Raw genomic sequence first — 23,656 nt, 5'->3', positions numbered from 1 at the left:
TGGTCTAAAGCCATTTTGTTCAGACGCTGGTCCTCCCTTCTTCATGTAGTCCTACTCCATGATGGATATCTCTTTTTCCCTTTTCTACTTTCTGTCTTGAGGAAGTAGAAACTGAAGCAGTTGGTTGCTTTGTGAATTCAGAACCTCCTACCTGATTTCAAACAGATGCTACGCTACCTGTTCTGCTAAATTCCAATACTTGATGCTCCTCAGCTCTGAGTTGCTACTCTTTCCACTTGGGTGTGTCTTAAGAAATAATAGACTCTGCAATGGGTTTGTATTAACTATGCAGTTATGGGAAAATGCATTGACTATAAAGCATTGTGTGAGGGTGGAAATGAGAGAGGAACAGACATTTGTACTGTGTGAGTACTGCTGATGTGTCTCTGGCTCAGATTCAGGTTTGTTTATCTAGTCCTGGCCTTTTTATCCCCCTCTCTCTGTTTCCTTTCTTCTTTGTTTTTCCTTTTCTCTCTGAATGTGACATCATTACGCACTGCTTTAGCTGGAATGTGCTCTAACTCCGCCTCCCCCCTCTCCTCCCCTCCTCATTGTTTGCTGCGACTGCAGAAGAAAGTTGATCTCTTCACTCCTGGCTCCTTAACTCATTCGTAAGTTGCTGGTATTCCCTTAACTCTGCCTGACTAAAGCATCACAAACTTGGTATTTGTTTTTGCATTTGAAACCCTGCGTGCATGTCTGTGTCGACTGACGTTCAAACAGAGCAGTGATTGAAAGGAACTGAAAACTTACAGGTAAGGTTGTGTGTACTAGTGAGCTCTAGGAGAGGGTAGTGAAAGTATTTTTGTTTGTCTGCATCTGTGTGTTTTTTTAGATTACCTATAATTTAGTGTGAGTACAGGAATCTGTGTCAACGGACTTTGGATCTCTGACAGTATGTAATCTCAGTGCAATAAATCAAACGTATACTTGAATGTGTTTGTGGGTCATGGTTTGGTCTCTAGACAGCTGCTCTGCTAGCTCTAAGTCAGTGAGCACATTAGAGTTATTGTGTGTATGGTTTTCACTGGGAGTGGGCTGAGAGACGTTAATATGCATATTAATGTGTGTAGGCATGTTTCTCTGCCTTTTTTTGCTGTGTGTGTGTGTGTGTGTGTGTGTGTGTGTGTGTGTGTGTGTGTGTGTGTGTGTGTGTGTGTGTGTGTGTGTGTGTGTGTGTGTGTGTGTGTGTGTGTGTGTGTGTGTGTGTGTGTGTGTGTGTGTAATCAGAGTAGACAACACACTCACCTCTGTCAATGGACATCATTGTCTCTCTCGCTTGGTCCCTTCCTGCTTTGTGTCCTCTCTCTTTTGCACTAGGTAGTCAACTATTGATGCTTTCAACAGTTTTTCATTCAATAATTGGGTTTCATATTCACTTGCAAGAACATAGTGTTCACGTTTTTAATGAAGCATGATTCAAAAATCCCAAATGTTCCAGGAGAACTCATCTTGGTTTTCTTGTTTGTGTAGTATGTTTGACAGCCAGTCTTTTGCTTCATGGTGTCTTATTATTCTATGCTACTATTTAAACCTTGTTAAAGCCTTTTGATTGATGAGGTTCCTTTTATGTCTTTGTGTGAGAGCAAAGAAGCCAAAGAGCACTGTTTGAGGGATAAAAAAGAGAGATGCACAGTGTGGCATTGAGATATTTACCACAGAGAGAAGTATTGGCAGTTTGAAAGTATGTGTCTAAGTTAGGGACAGTTGTTCAAAGTAACACTTGGTTTCATATATCTTTGTTACATTTGTTAAAGCAACGTTGTCTGCTTAATATTGGAAAACCCATTCACCATTTTTATCATGAGCATTAGTGAGTATGAGTTAATATCCTCCCACCTGGACATCCACACCCAATGATCCCAGTCTTTTTGAGCTTGTGTTTGTTGTGTCTATGTCAACGTCATGCTGGTGACAACCACCATTTTATTTATAATAGCAAACTCAGCTGAGAGGCGGTAGTGAAAACTTTTTATTGGCTTGTTTATGTGCTTTTATAATTATGGAAAGTGGCTCAATAAAAGAAAAGCTCCATCTCTTCTACCCTTTCTTTCTGTCAAATCCCTGCTAGTTCTCTTTTTCTTTTGACTCATCTTTCTTCCCTTTTCCAACTTAGTCTTCTTATTTTCATATTCACACTGTAGTTTTTTAAGTCAATAATCCTTTTCAATTGTTCAGGGAGATGGGATCTGCTTTGTTTTTTTCAGAGTTCTTTTCTTTTCTTCCCTTTTTGTCAGAATCTTTCTGTGTATATCTGTCTGTCCTCTAAGCCCAATAATTCTTCTCTTCTCTTCCCCTTCTTCATTTGTCAGGCTTTTTACCTCCACCTCCATCTCCCTCTCTCTGTATACTGACCCTGGTGAGGTAATGACAGAGCATATGTGAATTACTGTTTCTCATCTGGATTTAATATATGGACGTGCATACACATATGTATAAATGTGTTTTTGGCTGGACATTCAGTGTGTGCTAAAATGGACCAATCAGTGGGCTGCATGTGTCTGTCAGTACATAGGAGGTCTGAGTGTATTATATTCAGTTTGGAGCCAAGTACAATTAGTCTGTAATTAATGTGCCCCACTAAAATGCTTTCATCTTCCTTTCACAATATTATCTTTTTTCTGCGCCTCGCATCTCTTTCCTTTCCTCCATTTCTGTCCAATATAACTACAGAGGCCAGATGGCAGGACTGTGTTTTTAGACACACCCAGATAAAATCTTTCTCTGTATCTTTATCCCTCTCTCGCTCTCTCTCTTGGGAGATTTGGTAAGATTCTTGAATTCCCTTCTCGTCTCTCTTCTCGTCTCTCCTTCTTTCTTTCTTTGTGTGTGTGTGTGTGTGTGTGTGTGTGTCTGTCTGTGTGTGTGTGTGTGTGTGTGTGTGTGTGTGTGTGTGTGTGTGTGTGTGTGTGTGTGTGTGTGTGTGTGTGTGTGTGTGTGTGTGTGTGTGTGTGTGTGTGTGTGTGTGTGTGTGTGTGTGTGTGTGTGTGTGTGTGTGTGTTATTCCATTACTCCCTGTTTCATAGGCAGCAGATGTTGGAGGGCGTGAGGTCTTCAAACACCCATTTCCTCATTGTACTTTGTTCTGATTGGAGCAATTATTTCAGTCAGGAGGCACACGGTTGGGTATTGATTCATTACAGGACACTGACCTACATACAACATGGTTTTCACATGTATGCCCACATGGGACAGAGGGCTGGTTATGTTCATTTTTACTGGAGCACACACACACACACACACACACACACACACACACACACACACACACACACACACACACACACACACACACACACACACACACAAAGACACACAGTTATCAGACTTAAGTACGTGTCATCACAAAACATCACTGTCTCTGAACGGAATTGTGCTTGTCATCAATTACTGAACTTCATGATTTGGCTTGGGTTGTAGCTTTTTGGCTGCTGTTAGTCCACAGGGATTGATTTGAATTGTTGACTTTTTTGGCTTGTGGTTTCAGCCAGTTAAGCTAAACAAGATGACCAGGTCAATGTGACTAATAAATGGGACAAAATAGGAGTCAACACATTTTGCAGCCAGTGATAAAGAGCATGCTAAGATCCTGTTTTTATTTGTAGTGTACAGATTTCCAAATTTGAGGCAAAAACATTAGTTCACTTCATTGGCGTGGGAAAAAAAGTAGTTTGCAGGAAAGTGAAGCAAGAGACTGCAAGAAGTGAGTGGAATAATGCAGGAGAAATACAGTAAATTGTGTCTCTGGCAAAGGAAAAGAGAAAATGTGGGGCCATATCCAAGCAGAAAAAGGTGGAGACACACAATCAAACTCACCCCAGGGATCAGCTCTGTCTAGCACATGGTTTCCCATTGATCCAAGATGGTGCTGCCAACATACTGGCACTCATGTACTTTCTCGACTGTTTCATGTTGTAGGTATTCAGTCTGATAAAAATCTTTTGAACTCTCTCACCTCGGTTGCTTCACTGTTCCTTTCTGCTCTAGCAGTACCCACCTTTTAACCCTGATCACAGATATCACGTATTTGCTGTGGGTACTCTAAGAATGCACTGATCTGACTTTTTCAGCCCCGATAGCAATACCTGGTCTTTGAATATTGGCCAATAGCTAGATACCAGTGTTTAATTAATAAACTGTAGGCCACACTGTGTGGAAGTGACTAGGATAATTTGAGTTGTTGTTTCTTATTAGAAGCCATTAAATACCTCAGCAGACGTGTTAGTTGTAACCTCCCTCAGCTATGCATTCTACAGGAATGCTGCTGATGCACGACGTATTATGTGTACGTGTAATCAGACATAAATATAGACTTTAATTGAATAGATGATATAGACGATTTGTCATCAACACCCGATCCAATCATCTGAGTATCGGTCTCATATCCGATATCGATATCTGTTCCTTGCCTTTTTTTAGTTTGTATTGCACAATTTATCTGCTTTCAATAGTTCCCTAGCATTTGTAGCCATTATGAATGTATGTTCAAGTGTACCTGAAAATGTCAAGTGCATTTTTTGCTACATACTTGAACAAAGCGAAGCTATTTAAAACAATGGCTGACTCTTGTAGCCACCGAAATGCGGCTTAAAATAACATTGATTCCCATGTGATCCATAGGATTAGACTATACAATATATGGACATGGATGTGTTCCACTCCAGATAGCTGGCTAGCTTTCAGCGCAGATGTCTTCAATGTTGTGTGAGGAAGAGAAATGCTGTTTGTTTCTAAGTTTTCTGTGTGTGTGTGTGCAGGGAAATCTTGTGCAATTTGAATCTTTGTTAATTGGTTTGTTTATGTGTGCGTAGGGGCTCAGCAGGGCTTAAGTAGAGGAGGGGTTCTGTCTGGATGTGTGACAGAGTGCTGTGGAATTTCTCAATCAGATTCAAAAGAGTTTATTGGTTTTAACAGTAGACAGACGTGTGTGTGCGTGTGTGTGTGTGTGTGTGTGTGTGAAATCAAGTTGTTCCCCAGCTGTAAAAACACTGCATCCTCTTCTTAGTCATAACATCTTTCATATTCCGCCTTCCCCTCCTTCCTCTGTCTTTACATTTGGGTTTACAGTATCTGGACGATATGTCTGCTGCCATTCTAAAGAAATGCAGTAGTTTATCCTTTGTTGTCAGCTACAGAAATCTGTTTTTGTCATCATCTGGTTTAAAACCAAAATAATCTCCAAATAGCGACGATAATCCACTTCTCGGAGCTAAAATAGTAGTTTGGTGTGGTGGGAAGATTTTCCTCTTTTTACTTTTTTGTTGTCTGTTTGTTTTCTACATTCAACAAATAATTGTTTTCTTGTTTTTCCAAAGACATAACTAATGTAATTTTGTTTTATTTCCCACCAAAACTGTGTGCATTTTCATCTTAACATTTCACATGGCTTCATGGTGCACATTCAAAGGTTGTAATTAGTCTGTTTGGATGCAATGGAAATATTGTAAAGAACTCAATAGTTCCTTCAGTGAAATATCAACAAATGTAACACTTTCATTCCCACTGAATTACAATTCATATAATCTACATTAATTTTGCAGCCCAAAAAAAGAGCAGTAAAAGTTATCAAACATGTTACTTTTTCTTCCTCTCTTAGATCAGTGTTCACTTCACTGGTGCTCCTCTGAAGTGAATCAAAAGGTTCATGGGGACTTACAGACTAATCACTATAAAATGGCTCCAGGCTGCTACGTTATTAAATGTTGATTAAATGTGCATACAGTGGATTTAGAGTGGACTCAGAAATTGGCACAGGAATGAAACCACTTGAGAACAAGATGTCAGCAGTTTTATCATAATAATAACCTCCACAGGTCCTATGAATCCCAAAATAATTACTTGAGTTTTTTTATTTATTATTGACGGTACAGTATATCTGTTTCTCAACAATAACAAACACTGCGTTAACTTCCACTTAGCAAAGGCATAGCAGTGTTGACAGGTACTCGCCCATTTAAAGCAAGAATGCTTATGGTGGTTGTGGATACACACACATGCTGAGTTTGACCTCAGCCATTTCCTTCGAAACAAAGTTGAGTCGCATGATATTATTCAATTCGGGTCAGCAGCTGCACGACCACAATACAACGGTCAGCAGTTTATTATCAGTTTAGTGTCTTTCCCACTCATTGTATCTCTTTCTTTCACTGCATCTCCCTCTCCCACCATGTTGCTTTTTCCCTCGCAACCAGACTGGGACTTAATAGTATTGCAATAGTGTGTCTTTATTTTAACTTACCAGGTTAAGATCAACAAGGTTAATGAGTAAAGTAGGTTAACAGTAAAAGGCAATTTAAGATTTTGTCATTCTAGTCAATAAAAAAAAGAAGCTTATTTGACTTGCTGTGATCACTTGGTTTGATTTTCCCTGTGCTCAAATGGTATCTTTACATTTAGTATCTGACTTAAGTCTGATATGAGCATTTTGCACAAGCATCACATCGCTGTCTCCGTCTGTTATTTTTGTACATGAGTATTTTATTGTGTTTTGATTTTCTCTTCCTCTCTCCTTCTCCCTAGGCTCTTTGTATAAATGTGCAGTGCAGCGATGTGCTGGAAACGTTGAGACTGATTTTCTGTGGTGCCGATGTGAATTGTTCAACTGGTATGGCAAGTTGGCCCACGGTTCTCTCCCTGGCCAACGCACACTCGCAACCCTTACAGGTTGAGTTAATTAGCCACAATCTCAACACAGGTAAAGTAAGACTGTACATGCACCGGGTTACATAAAAGCACCTTTGTTTTAAATTCATCAGATTATTTATCAAGTATGTGTGACAGATATATTATCTGGGTTGTCGTCTGGGTTGGATCCATTCCTACTTTACTTTAAGATTAAAAAAATAAGTAAAAAACAAACATAAGGGATTATATTGTACATTGAAAAAAAAAAAAAAGTTTGTAAATCATATGCTGTATATGTATATGTTCTGTAAGTCTGATAGTATTATTATCATGTAGCCAGACAATACAAACACTGTCAAACTTATTGTGTTGAGAATTGTATGAATCTTTCTTATACTTTCTTTGATGTGCCACTATCATACCATCAACATTTTTTAACCATTAACAATGTCATTCCTAAATGTGAGATAACCAAACACACATTCTGTCCAAACTTTACCCAGAAGTGTTTCGGATTTGTTTTCCACTTATCTTTACCAGAAGCACTTCTCCTATATCAGATCGTCTCACAAGAAGATTATTTTTCTTTTGTTTGTTCGTTCTGCTGCAGAGCTACCACGGTCAGAGGTGGCTGAAGGCATGGAGGCGATACATTACTCAGCACCACCTTGTGTGTCTCACAATGGCTTCCTGTTCAAGACTGCATCCATGGCTCGGGCTATCACAGACAGCAAGGCTAGAGAAGGTATTCACGTACACCACGCAACACTAACACTTACTTGCACTCCTCTCCACAGTATCAAAGAACACTAATACTCAATACACTGTGTATTTGTAAAGCCTCTTTCTAAACAAAGGCATGTAGTAGTTGTCTTTACAATTAGTTATAAAAAGCAGTAAACATACTACGGTGTCTACAGAAGCCATTTATATTACTATAATTCTTAATATTATCCTTTGTCAATCTTTATTTGTCCCTCCATGTAGAGTTCAGTCGTCGCTGGTGCACTGTGAATGATGGCACCTTCAGCTACTATGAGAGTGACAAGAACTCAAACCCTAACGGTTCTTTGAAGGCTTCAGAGATAGTCTGCTTGGCTGTCGACGCGCCTGAGAGACACGCAAAAAAAACACAACACACACAAACACACACACACACACACACACACACACACACACACACACACACACACACACACACACACACACACACACACACACACACACACACACAAACTGATCGTTCCTGATTCATTTTACTGTCTGTATTTAACACTCCAAGTGAAATGTATTCACAATGCATGACTAGAACATAATCATACCATTTTGATTCAGAATATGCTTCTTCTGTCTCTTTTCCTCCTATTTTTTTTATTTCACTCTCTGTCTCACTCCCTCCTAACCTCTCTTACTAACACTCAGGTATGACCACACCTTCGAACTCTACTCAGAGTCGGAGCGTCTCTATCTGTTTGGCACTGATGACCCAGACGGCCACAAGGAATGGGTCAAGTCTATTGCCAAGGTAATCACCAAATACAAACTCAAATCCTTTTACTTTCACCTCATGTTTTCCCTCTGTAAGGGTCAACAGAGGGAAAACATGGAGAGCTCTGATAAGTGGAAGGTGTGCAGTTCAAGCTAAGATGAGATTTGAAATGGTGCCTAATGGTCAGGACAGGGCCAGCTAATGCTGACTTCTTTCCTGTGCAACTTATTTTCCTTCAGAACAGCACTCTTTAAAGCTGATGTCATTGTCAGCAGCATGATGTTGTGCAACAACAGTTAACTTCTGCTCTGCAGAAACTGCAAATTGATGGTACACAAAAAAAAACCTGCAGTGAAAAAACAATTGAATCTGTCAGAGTTATGGTCAAAGTGATGCTGCATCTAAAAGTTGAAACAATAAAGATCATGACAAATTAGATCCTTTGGCTGTTTCTGTTTTACTGAGCATCACAAGAAACATAAATGCCAGGATAGTAGACTGTCTATCTGCACATCCATGGCTCCTCCAAGTCTAGCCACAAAGACAGCAATCCCCCTGCAATCATTAAAATACTGTACAGTAGCATTAACCTTTCTAACAATTAAATTAGTATTGTTTTTCGCAGAGGGGTTCAGTAATGCACAAACTGAATTAGTTAAATCATCATCAAAAGAGAGAGGAAACAAAGATTAATGTGCGATGTATTAAAAAGCCATAATGTCCCCCCTTTCATTTGTAGAGCTTTATCCCGGCCACTGCAGAGCCGCTACTGAAGTTCGCTTTCGAGCGGATTGGGCGGCTGAAATGTAAAGACGGCCTGAACCTTAATACATCTAAGGTTGGCTGGTTTGCTCTGGTGGGCTCCACACTTCACACCTACCTGGATGGAAGCAAGGGAGAGGAGATCCACCTCCGCAAACTGAATGAACTCTGTGAGTAAGACGCATATACACAAACTGTATTTCTTACTGCATGTGTGATGTAATCTGTACAAACACAGTGACAGGGTGCTCAGTGTGATGATTGACAGAGCATTCATTTGAAAATAAACTATAAATAAACATATCAGAGGATAAAATATAGAAGTTTGAAGGACAGACATACTGCAAAGTTTACTCGGGTTAAAAGTATGGCTATCTGGAATGATAAGATTACTATGTATTTGTGTTTTACAGCGATTCAACAAGACAATGAGGTGCTGGTTCTGGTGGAGAGAGGCAGGTAAGCGGGGAGATTGTTAGAATGGTGATACAATGACTTCCGAACCTTTCACACAATGTAAAGTCACTTTAAACAGTGTACAGTCAACAGTATAGTAATGTGTATCTTTTTTTTTAATTAACATTTTACTCTGAATCATTTTTGGTCTTTTCTAAATGTCCCCCTCCCCCTCCTTACTCCCTTGCATTTTAACTGTTTCTTCTTCACTTGTTGAATGTCAATTTCTCTTTTTACTGCCCTTCTCTTCTCCCTTCTGTCCCACTCTCTCTTTATTCAGAACTCTGTACATAGAGGGAGAGAGGAAGTTGGATTTTTCCGGCTGGTGTGCTGCCATCCAGGCGGCAGCGGGCAGTGGAGGAGACACTCTGAGCCAGCAGCAGCTGACAGAGACAGACATACCTGTCATAGTACACAGCTGCATCGGCTACATCACGCAGTGCGGTGAGAGACAGACAGAGATCTACAGGGACAGGGAAACAAATGCATTTACAGGGTCACAGTATTTCCTCCATCACACACATTCTTTCAAATTTGTAAGAGTTCAGTTGACATTTCTGAATCTGTAATGGACCATATGATCTTTTCTGTTTAAGTTAAAATCTGAAAGTTGGATGAACAAGGTTTAGACATGGGTTTGCAACAATATCTTGTATATGCTTATTTTGTTTTGTTTCTCTAGGCTTGACCTCTGAGGGGATATATCGTAAGAGTGGGGTGAACTCCCGTGTGGCAGCACTGTGCGAGAAATTTAATCGTGATGCTCGCAGTGTCCGTCTGAGAGAAGGAGAGCACCAAGTGGACGACGTCTCCAACACGCTCAAACGCTTCTTCAGGGAGTTGGGGGAGGGACTGTTCACATCAGAGGATGGCAGCACCTGGCTCAGTGCTGCTGGTAAGATTCACAAGACTGTTGTTGTGCCCTGCAGTCTAGTCACGCTGGGATTTGAAGATGGATCAGTTCACCTAAATCCCAAACAAATGTCTCTACTTTTTCAATTTTTTTTCTCATAAAACCCATGGATATCCAGGTGGATTTTATATTTTTTACATGAGGTTTACAGATGTAAGACTTGTAATGGGAATGGGAAATGTCCTGTTTTTTCAGGATAATACCCAGACTTCACCCTGAACAGTTTAGGGACTATTTTCTGCTTAAAAACCCGTCCCAAAGGAATTAACATTGTATTTGTGTAGCAAGAGATGTGTCAGTGGCTGATATCTGAAAATGTGCTGAGTTTCACTTCCAGGAAGTTTGGAGAACTTCGACCTTTGGACTGTTTACTTTATAAACTACACAGGAATCAAAGTGGAAGCAGAATGATAGTTGCCAGATCAGATTTGCTGGAGCTGCTGCAGCTATGTCTCAGGTGTCCCCTTTCTGACACCTTCTGTTTTCATACAGAGCTTCATACAAACACCTGAACTTGTTTGCATGTCAGTTCACAAACAAATATGTTTTTTGTGTCAGAGCACTACAGGTACTCTTTATCAGTAGCTTGTCACTTTCTTCCTCTCTAGCAGCATTTGTCAAAAAATGTAGCTCCACTACTCTCTCTTTCTCTCCTTTTGCTCTCTTACACTTTCATCCTGTGCCCTCCATCTTTCTCCCATCACTTCCTGACACATCCTGTGATCCTGCTTCTCTTTATATTACCTTTGTATACATAATGTTCTCTTTTCCTTTCCCTCTCTCTCTGTCTCTGACTGCAGCTATTCAGGATGAAGGCAAGAAAATCGCCCAGTACCAGCTGCTGTTGAAGAGACTGCCTTGTGTCAACAAGGCTACACTACAAGCCCTTATCAACCACCTCTATTGGTGAGAAACGCACACATTTAAATTATCTTGTAACCCTTCGCATGTCTTTGTGCATATACCCATGTATATTTTCCCTGCATGTTTATTAGCGTGCAGCGTTTTTCTGAGCTGAACCAGATGAACCTCCATAATCTGGCCATAGTATTCGGTCCCACACTGTTCCAGAGCGATGGGAAGGACTTCACTGCAGGCCGTGCCGTAGAGGACCTCATACAGCACTACACAGTCATCTTTGAGGTCAGTCTCACTGCTCACTGTTAGACAGATGGATGACAGGAGGGTAAAACTAATTTGTTCTCTAAGCTTATTCATTTATCTCAAGTGATGACATCAGAAAACTCAACAAAGAGTGCATAGCTTGAAAAGGTTGAGATCTCAAAGAGAAGGCCATTTTATGTTTGTTGCAAGATTAAGCTCAAATAAAGCAGAAAACCTTCAAGAGCAGAATCTAGTCTCTCCTATTTTATTATTTTTATTATCATCATTGGATTACTTTGTGTTGATAAGATTTTGTTCTTACAACAATTTGTTTGTTTCAATTTATTAGAGAAGTGGATGAGAAAACTAGAAAGAAGTTCGGGAGGGAGTAAGGGAATATGAAGTGATGGAAATGTCTCTCATGAGTTTAGAATAAAAATCCCTGCAGCCATTATCAAAATGTACTTCTCTGGAAAGACAACCACCCATCTACAGAAAGACTAGAATGAGAAAATACAGAGGGTTGAAATGTTGGTGAGGATTTCTGCCAGAGATCTAAAGATTGGCATGATGCTGTAATTAAAGTATTATGTCAGTTTACAGTTGATTCATCGTTTGTTTCAGCGAATGATTGTTTTCATACTTGTTTGCAGGTGGATGAACAGCAGCTTAAGAAGCAGCTGGAAGAGATCACTGTTATCATCCAAGTGCGAGAGAAACTCAATACAAAGTTTCCTGTGAGTCACACACACTCACACAAAACACTCTCTGGTGCTGCTTGTATGCATTCTGATATATGTTATCCTAATGCTGTCTGACTTTTTCTGTGTGTGTGTGTGTGCGTGTGTGTGTGTGTGTGTGTGTGTGTGTGTGTGTGTGTGTTTTCGGACACTTCAGAGTACTGAACCTGGAGGGCACTTCATCTGCACAGTGTACCTGGAGGAAAAGAAGGACACAGCAGAGCAACATGTCAAGGTGACCAGGACTTCACCAAATGACACAATTTCCTCATGCAGAAAGCGATATGAGACCAAATTTCCTCATATTTTTTGTTCGTATCCATAATTTGTTCTAATTTTGTTACTACCCATTGATATCTGGGATTCACTAAGGTTTTATTACTTTTGCTCTGAGGTAAGAGAACATTTTACGACTGGTTCTGAGCACTCTTACTTTACCAATATAATCTTGTCTTCAAAGTCCACAAAGTGTTTTTTAGTTATTATATTAATTGGATTATTAAATCTGTGGGTTAAGAAATACTATTGGTCCATTGATACCAGTTAAGACTACAGGGATGATATTCTGTGTTTTGAGCGCCAGAACAAGTTTATTTAACCTGAATTTTGGTGGCATCTCTCCAATTCTTGGGCATGTGCCTGAGTATTTGAACACAGAACATCACATGCACTTATACAGTTTAGGATGCGTTATGATAATAATAATAAACAACGCCCACGCGCCTCCAATTGGTACATTGGTACAAAGACACAATTTTGCCCTTTGCTTAAGAGAGTAAGACTCTGGAGTAACTGCTTTACTTTCTCCCTCAGATCCCTGGTTCTATGACGGCAGCAGAGCTGACCTGTGAGGTCCTGGACCGGCGTAACATCAGGGTTAAAGACAAAGACTACTGGAACTGCTGGGAGGTCAGCGACAAGGAGGAAATGGGTGAGACGGACTGGAAGACAGAGGGAGATGGCACATTTGTCAAAAACTTTTTTGATGTTGATGCAGATTATTTTTGGGCTGATGTACAGATAGGCTCTTTTGGTTAGAAGGGCAACATGAGTTTGCATGTAAAAAAAAAAGGAAAAAAAGAACAGCAGCGAACCAAAAGCAATGACGCAAAGCTTGTAAAGTGCCCTCCACTCAACCCGCAGCTTGACCTACTCAGAGTGACACCAAACTCCAGAGGCAAGAAGTCCTTCTCAACAATGCGACCGTGTGCAGTTGTTTGTTTTGAGCCTGGTATGTGGGACATCTGATTCCCCTACCGGAAGCCTGGAGGTGGCTTTACAAATGGCAGTAACTCACAACTGATTTCGCAGATTTCCCATCACTGACCAGAAATCGAATCTGCTGATTACAGGACGTGAAGGAAGAATGTTACAGGAAAAAAGAAAGGTGTTAGAAAGAGTACGAGTGACGCGCTGGAGGGGATTTTATCTGTCACTTGTTTAATACAGACGTCACTTTTCTATTACAATCACAAAAGCTATTTTTGGGTTTGGTATGTAGGAGACAAAGCACAAACTTTGAAAAGCGACATTACAGTCTGCCAAATCAGCATTTCATTATTCACTGAAATAGAAACACAGCTTCTAAAATTTATTTGCTCTGTCAATCATCAAGAGCTCAGCCTGTTTGGTGAAAATGATTTGAAGATTCTTAAAATTATTTTATATGACCCTCTGTTGTGTGTTGCTCTACTTCCCTCAGAACGTCCACTGCACTATCAGGAGCGAGTCTTACCCATCCTTCACTCCTTTGGCACCGACTCCCATCTGCTCATCAAGAAACACATCGCTATGGAGGCGATGATGGTCTACCTGGGTAAACACACAAGCCAACAGCCTCTTTAATTCACTGCATTGTTAGTCATCCAAGTCACTTTATTCTTAATAATCTGCCCTCCAGCCAGTAAAGTGGATGCATCCAAACACGGGATGATGAAATACAGAGAGGAGAGAAGCATCTTGGGACGCTCCGCTGGAAGTTTCCACGACCGATATTTCATCCTCAATTCCAACTCTCTCAGAATGTACAAGGAAGTCAGAGTAAGATTGACAGATTTACTCAGAACAAATGTGAGTTTCTCGTTTTCTGTTTTCCCATTCCTTCACAGTCTCTTCACTATGTCTCTGTCTCTCTCTGTCTGTCAGAGTAACCGTACAGAACGTGATTGGCCAGTGAAAAACCTGAAGGTCTACATGGGTATTAAAAAGAAAGTCCGTCCTCCTACATGGTGAGTACATGCAGCGTGGAACTGATGCCGCTATCTATCCTCTTCACGACTACCCAGTGGCAAAGCTGTCTTTTTCCCCGGAGCGACTAAATTGTGCTCATCTTAATGTCTTAATATTAAGAATGCACACTTTTTGCTGGAAGGTATAAGCCTGATTAAGGTTTATACTTATTGGCAGAAAAGAGGGCTTTTTTGTACAACAATTTCTGTTTATTTTGCAATATTTTTTACTTTTTCAGTACTATTTGTTGTTGACAAATTCAAAAGATAATTTATTTTTGGTTGTAGACTTTGTTTATCAATCTCTTTCCTGTATAAAACCACTGGGTATGAAGACAAACTACCCATATTATTTATATACCTAAATCAAGCATCCGTTGAATAATACAAATAGGTAAATGTAAAGATAAAGAATAAAATAGCTCATGGTGACTGGTAAACAGAATGACCACTAGGGGGCAGACTGAGCTCAAAAATCACAAGTGCTAGGACAATATAGTTGTACTGCTTTTGAACTAATTGAATCTTTCTGCCTCTGTGTCTCTAGTTGGGGACTGACAGTCGTGTATGAGAGTAAGAAACAAGAGAAGCAAGAGAGACAGCAGTGGTGAGTAGATGTCCAGTTCTGTATGTACTACATTTTGTCCTTTTATATAAAATACACAGCTGTCAGCCAACAGCACTCATAGCTCAGGCCAGTCCTGCTCATGTTTTCAGTTTCAACCAGCACACAGGGTTTATTCCAAGCTTTCTACTTGTATTTATCTTTTTAACACTATAGTGTCACTCAGTATGACAAAAAAATGGCAAATTATGAGTGTTTTTTCCATTTAAAGAAATCTTTCCTGCCTTGCTACTTAAAGCGTAATATTATAATACAACACACTACTGCAGCTTTTAATCTTTTTGGAGTAGAATGCAGCCTTCAGTGCAAACCTATTCAGTCATTTTGACACTTCTGCTGTCCTTGTGTTTAGCATTCTCTTTCATTTTGCCCTTGGTGGCAGTATGATTACACTTTTGATGTGCATGTCAACAAAACCAATGTAAGAAAAAGCTAGCAGTTTGGCTGCAGGCAGATAAAACGGGTCAGATCCCTGCATGAGTGTTTGGAGTAGGAGGAGTGTGAAAGGTCGGTTCCACCCAGGAGGGAAACACACTCGTACACCTGTAACCATGCCTCTATCCTAATCTGTTCATATATTATGTACATCCCTCTCTGTGTGTGTGTGTGTGTGTGTGTGTGTGTGTGTGTGTGTGTGTGTGTGTGTGTGTGTGTGTGTGTGTGTGTGTGTGTGTGTGTGTGTGTGTGTGTGTGTGTGTGTGTGTGTGTGTGTGTGTGTGGACATCAGTTGAATGTGTAGCTTGCTCTGTGTGTGTCCGTGCTTTCGTGTTACAGTGGGCCTCTACTCTGTCAACAGCAGTAGACATCAGCACTGTTGTAATGGGGCTGCTGTTCTCGTCACGCTGTAGGCAGAATCATCTCCTGGTTACGCTCCATCGCCATGTTGCTCACAGCAAAAAACAAACACCTGAGAGGAAGAAACTGAGAGAGGGAGGAGATGTGGAAGAAATATAAAGAAGTCAGGGGGAGAAAGTGGAAAGTAGAGAGGCAATGTTTCACACTGAAGTGGAGAAACTGTGTACTAAGTCAGAAATTCTGCATGACCTCAGGTAAATGAAAACTTAGTGAGAAGAGATAAGGCAGAAAGTCAAATTATGGAAACATGAATGGATGAGGAGGTGCCCATGTGGCTCTCTCTCCCAATATTACTTAACCACCTGCATTTAATGTCGCTTAGTTTTATCCTGTTATTGCTTCATCCCCTCAAAACTCTCTTACACTTGTTACTTTTATCAGCATATTCTTGCAGTCACTGCACTTAAGCTTCTTACATTTTCAGAATATTATGTAAATTTCATTCTGTGCCTTTATGAAAACCCAAGATGATAATTGAGCAGAATTTTTTTTCTCCTGCAGTTGATAATGTTCAAAATAAGCGGCCCAGTTAATTGCTTAGAAAGTAAATGTATTGTAGAACATTGCCGAATACTGTGTGTGAGGTGTGTTAGCATGTGTGCCTAAGCTCTTGACTGAAGCTAAATTGATGTCTGCTATGCACACTTTACTGTATCCTATTTAGTTCTCAAGTCTGTATCAGTGTTTTGTTGTGTCTCAGTGGAGGGCCCTTGAATAATTGTTGTAGTCTAAATCTGCTCTTAACAATAATCATTGTATAAATAAAGCATATTTATTCAGCACCACAGCATCGCTGATGACTCGGAGAGCTATGTGACGGCAAACTGAGTGTCATAAGATATGCACGCACACACACAGACATTACAGAGACACAAATGCACTTTCCACTGACACAGGCAGGCACACCGAACGCTGAAGGTCCTAATCAGTGTTTTTTCTTTGTTGGGAGTTTTAAATTAGGAGTCACACTCAGTGTTTACGCTTGTGGCGTTACCACCGGGCGCCATAAGAGCGGTTATGTCAATTTCTGTTAATATCTCGCTCTTTCTTCTGGTTCTCTCTACAAATTTCCCTCTGTGAATGTCTTTCTGCCTTCTGCCCTTCCAGACCACAAACGCATACACTCAGTATTCACACACACACACACACACACACACACACACACACACACACACACACACACACACACACACACACACACACACACACACACACCACCTCCCTTACTTTAACACTCCTCTATTTATTTTCAGGTATCTCTGCTGTGACGCCCAGTCAGAAATGAGGGAGTGGTATGCCACTTTCCTAAGTATTCAGGTGCGATCTCATACACACACACACACATACATCTGCCATGTCTGCCATTTTGCAATAATTCAAAATTCTTGATTTCCTGCAGTTTGTTCCCACTGGCCATGTATCTTTAAGGCCTTTCAAAAACAGACAGTGTTTCTTAGCATTAGTGATTTCACTGCAAAGTTGGTGTAAACTTCAACAGGACAATATAAAAAGCGCATAAGATGCTCTTGTTACATGCATATTTCCCTTAACCTGCTGATACTATTGTAGTAATGTCCGTTCTCCATTTGCTCCCTCTCTTCGTCTCTCCCTGTGTTCGTGTCGGCTCCTCACTAAAGTACGATGGCAACGTGTGGCCTCAGGACGGACTCAAGCAGACACGAGTGAGCCGTGTGTTGCCGGATGCGCGTCATGGTAATGTGTCACTGATACCGCTGCGTGGCAGTGAGAATGAGATGCGGAACAGCGTTGCAGCTTTCAGCCAAGACCCGCTTGCTGTGAGTGAACCTACCAATCACTGGGACTAATCTAGGTCGGACCAGGAAGCTCAAACTAAAGCTACTGGTTTATCAGAGACGTTCATGCTGAACAGGTGGTCCATACCCTCAACCCTGATCCTCACCGAAGAGGTGAACAAATTATCACTGGCCGAGTGCTGGTTTTGTAACATATATTTTACATTAAGTTAAGTCTAAGTCTCCTTAGAATTCTACGCAGTTTAAAATATTTGTCTTATCTTTTTGTTATTCGCTTTCGCCAAAAAGGAGGACAGGAGTTGGGGGTTACATCTGTGCAGAATCAATAATCTCTGTTCAATGATTCATCTGTGATTTAATCATCATGACAGGATCTGGGTTCTTAAACTGGCTGTTCTGACCAAAAATAGACTAAAGGGCGCTTCCTTGAAGTGTTTTCATTAGCCTGGATTCCAGGACAACTGAATAAATTACCAGGCTATGTCTGGGTCTAGAATTGTTTTAAGAATCCAGATGAGGTGAAGGGGAGTAGACGGCAGCATCTTCATATTGTGGGTTTGGATTGAGAACCAACCAAACAAGAATTACAACTAGAAGCTCTGCCAAAGCTTTGCAAACAACAGAAACTAAGAATAAAACATTTAAAGTGAACTCATGCCCGCAGGCGAAATATTGCCACTGGCCAACATTGTGTTTCACAGCACTGCCACTGGTATATCAGCTCAGGCAAGAGTTTGACAAACATCATCACTGTAAGTTTGTTGGACTACATTCCAAGCACACTGACATTATTCCAGACCTGTTCAACGACATCAGTATCACCCTCTCCATCTGTTTGCTTATTTTCCGAGAAAAATTGAGTGCAGCCATCTGAAACAATTCGCTGTGCACTCAGTCTTGGTGGTATGGGACCAAATGTCCACAATATGATGATGCAGTTGTCGCCTTGTGCTGTTTCTATAGCCGTCAAATGCCTCTCATTAGTTTGCCGCAGACTGTAGCAGCACATAAGAATTCTACACAGTCTGCCGTTGCTTCCAGTGGCAAAAGCACAATTCAAGGGTTGTTGTTGCCTTCCAGATATTTTTCTATTGATCCCTGTCTTTTCAGTATATCGACTGGATGCAAAAAAGATTTGGAGCGTGAGAGGAGGTGTGATTGCTTTGGTGATGGGGCAGCAGCAGAAGCTGGGTTTATGCAAGATGTTTGTGTATATCGCGGTGGAGGAGAGAGATTTACTCCATATTGATACGCCCGATTTTCAACGTGAAGTAAAAGTGTGTGTGTGTGTGTGTGAGGATGGTTGACTGCTCCTGTTTTTGACTCTCAAGGTGAATCTGATGATGTTTGTTGTGTCTTTTGAATTCAATCCATTCATCTTCCTTTTCTCTCTCACTCAGACGAGCCTTCTTCACACTTCTCTTTCTTTCTAAACACACCATCACCACCTGGTTGCCTCTTAATCTCTTTCTCCCTATCACTGTCTTAACCTCCCTCTATTTCTACACCTCTCGGTTTCTCCATCCGTCCATCTCCCTCCCTGTCATAACCCGTCTGCTTATTATTATCTTTCAGCTCTTTAGGGATGTTCGGTAATGGTCGCTGCAACAAAGGTAAGACAATTTACAACCTTAATGAATTTTAATTCACATGTCAGAAGTGTTTTCTATATTCTGTGTGAGCTCCATCAAGCTCATTGGTTGACGTAAACATGAGAATCTTCCTTGATAAAACCAATGCTTGTGATTTTGAGTAAATTACAATAGATGGGAACTTACTTTGTTAGAACTATTTTCTCTTTATGATTAAATTCATCTCTAGTATAACACAGCTGTTTACACTTGATGAACACATGATGAACTCCTGGTTATTGTATAGTAATGAAAGTACTGCTATGGCTCATCAACAATGCCTCTGTGAGCAGTATATAGTGCTGAAACGATAAGTAAATTAGTGGAGCAACAGAATATTATGAATTTTTAATAAATAATTTATCGTCAATTTATTGAGCAGAAATCAGCTAATTACAGCTTCTAAAATGTGAGTGTGTGCTGCTTGTCTCTGTTTCGTATATCTTTGTAGGTTGACTATCTTTGTGTGTTGCTTATAGATTTAACTGACACAATAATGAATTGTGACCGGAGGTGCCAACTTGATTTATTATCATGATTATTATTATTATTAGTAGTAGTAGTATATACATTTATTATTAGTTTTTGCTCAAGCTCTTTTTCTTTGAAATATATACACATACACATGTATGCCCTATGTAACCGTCGGTAGAAACAACGCCACAATATTTATAAAGAAATAATATTGTTGCCCTCATGAGCACTGCTTCTTGAGTCCACATCTTGTCAGCAGCATCAGAGACATGTGTAGTCTGGACACGGATTATAAGGTTGACTTTACAAAGGAACAGTGTGTAACTGGGTTTAAATGTAGAGGTGAACACTGTGTTTCAGTTTCAGTTTGCTGTAATAGATTAAACTCCTATACAAATGAATAAAACGTGTAGGACGTGAGAGCACTGATTTGAAAGCCTAACTCTCTGTATTTCTGTTCCTTAAAGGGCGGACAATCGGCATCAGATGATCTCTGAACATTCCAGTGACATCATCATCCTGCAATTGTAAGGGCCAGAATGATGGACACTCGTACTTTATATGGATTATGGCCTTAGACTGCCGCCTGCTCCTTTGAATATAAACTGGACTAAAATGTAAACGGACAAACAGGATCACATGTAAAATATAACCTACACTGGCCTCCCTGCAACAATGACTTCGCCTTGACTTGATGTACAGTGGAAGCAGCTGGGAGCTGTGGCATTAAAACAAATCAAGGAGTGACAATAACGACGAGGATGAATGTGCATCAATTCTTCGCCCAATGCTCAACTGTTTCCATTGGTCAGTGGCACGTGACTCAAACACTGCATTGCATTATGGGACGGAAGCATGAAAGACGTGCTGAGAGAAACCTTCATTTCTTTTATGTATTTCAGAAAAGACTTAGTTTAGTTATTTTAAGCACTAGCATTGAATGCTTAGCCTTTTTTTTTTTTTTTTTTATATATATAAGAATAAAGTTTATTGACTTGCAGTAATAGCTAAATCTGATTTATAATTTTGTGATGTTTTCTGCTTTTAATCCTTACTTTTGCTCAAAGAATTGTCAGGATAATCCTTCAGTTCAAAATTGAATAATTGCTATTGTAAGCAAGGCTGATGTCATAGAAAACGGTGACCCGATTCTGTCCATGGTTTGTTCTCCAGGGACCAAGTCAAGGATTGAGAGGTAGAGCTGAGAAATGACAGGTGGATCCTTTTCTGTTGCTCCTATTTGCCTGTTCTGTACAAAACCTTGGTCAGGGTTGCATATTTGTGCTTCCCGTCTGCATATGTGCACCAGTGTGCATACAGTAGACGTGAATATGTCTTTGTGTGTTTGTGAGTATGCAAGTTTAATCTTCTATGACATTGTGTAGTAAGAAATGAGAGGTATTTGCTGAAAAAAGCATTTCATTTCTTTAGATTAAAATAAGAGAGTCACAATTGATTGCAAAATGACCTTTGCCAAACACTGTTAGGATGTGTGTAAATTCAAAGAAACTCTTGATTTACTATTGTAAAATCAAGCATCCCTTCTCTGAATAACGCATCCTAAGTAGGTCACATCTCAAACCATATTCATTGATTCACAATGTGCGGAGCCCTGGCCTGATCGGTTCGTGTCCCCTGCCGTCCTCAGCGCTGCCTCCGCTCTACAGCTCCTTTTCTACCCCCTGTGATGACAGATATACAGTAAATATACATACATGACATGGGCAGTCGTGTCATTAACCAGCAGTATTTATGAAGTTTTTAGATTATGGATTAGTCCCATTGAAATAAACCTGTCTTTTATGTTTGTTGTGCACAATCTTTGTATCTGTATGTTTATTATAGTTTGTTAATCAAAACAGGGTGCAGGAGTTCAATTGAAAGACCTGGAAGCACAAAAACGAATTAAAGTGCATTATAATCTTCTATCGTTCTTCTACTTTGGTCCAAACTTGAATATATTTTGTAAAAAGTAGAGCCATGAAACATCTTGTTTTAACTGTATTAACCTGCCAACAGTTGCCTTAGCTGCCTGTGTTCAACAGTTTTGAACACCATTTTAAGCAGAGTTTTTGTAAAAATGTGTATATGCATACTGTGCACGAGTGTGTGTGTTATTAGCTGCCTTCCAGAACAGACCTCAACAGGAGGGAAGACTGCTCTGTGTAGTCGTGATAATGACTAATAATAGTTTACACTCTATAAAAGGTATTCATCCCCTACATGTGCTTTATTCATGTTTTAATTGTTTTCAATATTGAATCACAGGGGATGCACCATTTGATGTGGATATTCAGAATAATGGGTTAAAATAATAATCACAAAATAATTATTTAGATTAGTATTTACCAAGTGCTTCATTTTGGAAATAGTGATGTTTGATATATTAAGCTTACAATCATAGCATTAACTAAACTAAACGTAACTAGCTATCTAGATCTCATCGGACAGTACAATCTTACTCGTTGTTTCACTTGTATACCTTATGGGAGACATTTACAAGTTTTTTTCCTGTTTACACAGTTCGCTGTTCAAGGCAGATTTCCCATTGTGTAATTTTCTTTCCATTTTTTTTATACAGGTACAGGTGTATCTAACCAAGTAAGTTTTAACTCCTCTGACACTCAAAGGATTTTGACTTATGTGACTTCTAAAAACACTTGGCTGAACGATGGTGGGGGAATACTTTGTCACTTATTTTCTGTTGTATTTGGAGACATTTGTAGAGATATTTTTCACATTGATGCTAGCCCAAACCTCCTTTTATACATCAGTGATTCAGTGTCATAAAACAGTAAAGTATAAAAGTCCAACGGAATGGTGAATACTTATTTATAAGCTTAAGCATGAATGTATATTCTCTCTGTCTGCCTATTTTCTTATTTTGTTACTCCTCATATTACTGAGTTTTCATTTCTGAAAGTTGTCTATGCATGTTGTGTCTGAACATGCATATCATTATAATGCATAGCCACATAGTTCATTCCAATCTTGCAAAAGGTTGATGCCCTCTGGCTCTGCTCTGCCCTCATGGTAATCTACTTGTTTTTCTTCTGTGCTTTTTATGAAATGAATGTACAAACACACGCACAGTCCAGTTCTAATCTGCCCCACAGGGATACTGTGAAAACAAGCTGGGCTACAAACACGTACACACAGCACACTACATTTACATAGATTATACACACACATGTATATAGGGGCAGGAACTTTGTCAAGGCCAGCAGGATTCACAACAATGTCATGCTACATCCGTAAAATGGAACCCTATAGATGTGCTTCGAGGAAAAATGTCAAGAGAGTGTGTGGGTGTGGTACAGTGATCATAGGGAGAGCCCTGAGGTGTGTGTGTGTGTGTGTGTGTGTGTGTGTGTGTGTGTGTGTGTGTGTGTGTGTGTGTGTGTGTGTGTGTGTGTGTGTGTGTGTGTGTGTGTGTGTGTGTGTGTGTGTGTGTGTGTGTGTGTGTGTGTGTGTGTGTGTGTGTGTGTGTCACGGTGGTCCACCAGCTCTCTGTTCATTCCTCTAAGCAGAGCTGACACATCAGGGTCACTATGTACCCCAAGACACACACGCCGTCGAACCCCGCAAGGTAATCACACACTGGAAACCTTTACTATACCGTTCACACACACACACACACACACACACACGGGACCCATGGGGTGAAGAACACACAGGAGGATATATAACCACACACACACACACACCAAAATGGCCTTTACTACATAGGTCATAGTAGCAGTTGCGTAAAGCAGAGGGATGACGACAGATGAGTGCGGTTCAAAAATGGGCCATGAATGGAAGACGGAGATAATGTTCAAACTGAGCAGATGAGCCTCGGGGGTAGACCTGTAAGGTGGCAGGTGGCGCCAACTGCCGGGAAATGCCAGCCCCACGACAGCCCACCTGCCAGCTCCCAAAAATAAAGCGGATATTTTCATTGTGTGCCACAGGAAGCCTGAAACAGACAAACAACGGGA

General features: G+C 40.3%; 1 protein-coding gene across 1 annotated transcript in view; it reads left to right on the top strand.

Annotated features, from left to right (window-relative positions):
• Positions 1-21,602, top strand: part of LOC129105584 (arf-GAP with Rho-GAP domain, ANK repeat and PH domain-containing protein 1-like) — a 45,844-nt gene extending 24,242 nt beyond the window's left edge. Inside the window, 21 exon segments of the mRNA XM_054616726.1 lie at positions 6,520-6,694; positions 7,235-7,369; positions 7,612-7,746; positions 8,046-8,149; positions 8,853-9,045; positions 9,289-9,334; positions 9,612-9,775; positions 10,014-10,226; positions 11,045-11,150; positions 11,240-11,387; positions 12,002-12,085; positions 12,246-12,323; positions 12,902-13,019; positions 13,791-13,904; positions 13,989-14,128; positions 14,234-14,316; positions 14,864-14,923; positions 17,050-17,113; positions 17,434-17,592; positions 19,147-19,184; positions 20,144-21,602. Coding sequence (XP_054472701.1) covers positions 6,520-6,694; positions 7,235-7,369; positions 7,612-7,746; positions 8,046-8,149; positions 8,853-9,045; positions 9,289-9,334; positions 9,612-9,775; positions 10,014-10,226; positions 11,045-11,150; positions 11,240-11,387; positions 12,002-12,085; positions 12,246-12,323; positions 12,902-13,019; positions 13,791-13,904; positions 13,989-14,128; positions 14,234-14,316; positions 14,864-14,923; positions 17,050-17,113; positions 17,434-17,592; positions 19,147-19,167 — 2,340 coding nt within the window. The 3' untranslated portion in view covers positions 19,168-19,184; positions 20,144-21,602.
• Positions 21,603-23,656: the final 2,054 nt, after the last annotated feature.

Source organism: Anoplopoma fimbria, chromosome 1 (assembly GCF_027596085.1).
Source record: "Anoplopoma fimbria isolate UVic2021 breed Golden Eagle Sablefish chromosome 1, Afim_UVic_2022, whole genome shotgun sequence".
Taxonomy (NCBI): domain Eukaryota; kingdom Metazoa; phylum Chordata; class Actinopteri; order Perciformes; family Anoplopomatidae; genus Anoplopoma; species Anoplopoma fimbria.
The sequence above is the reverse complement of the archived record's forward strand: the minus strand, read 5'-3'. Positions and strand labels throughout refer to the sequence as shown.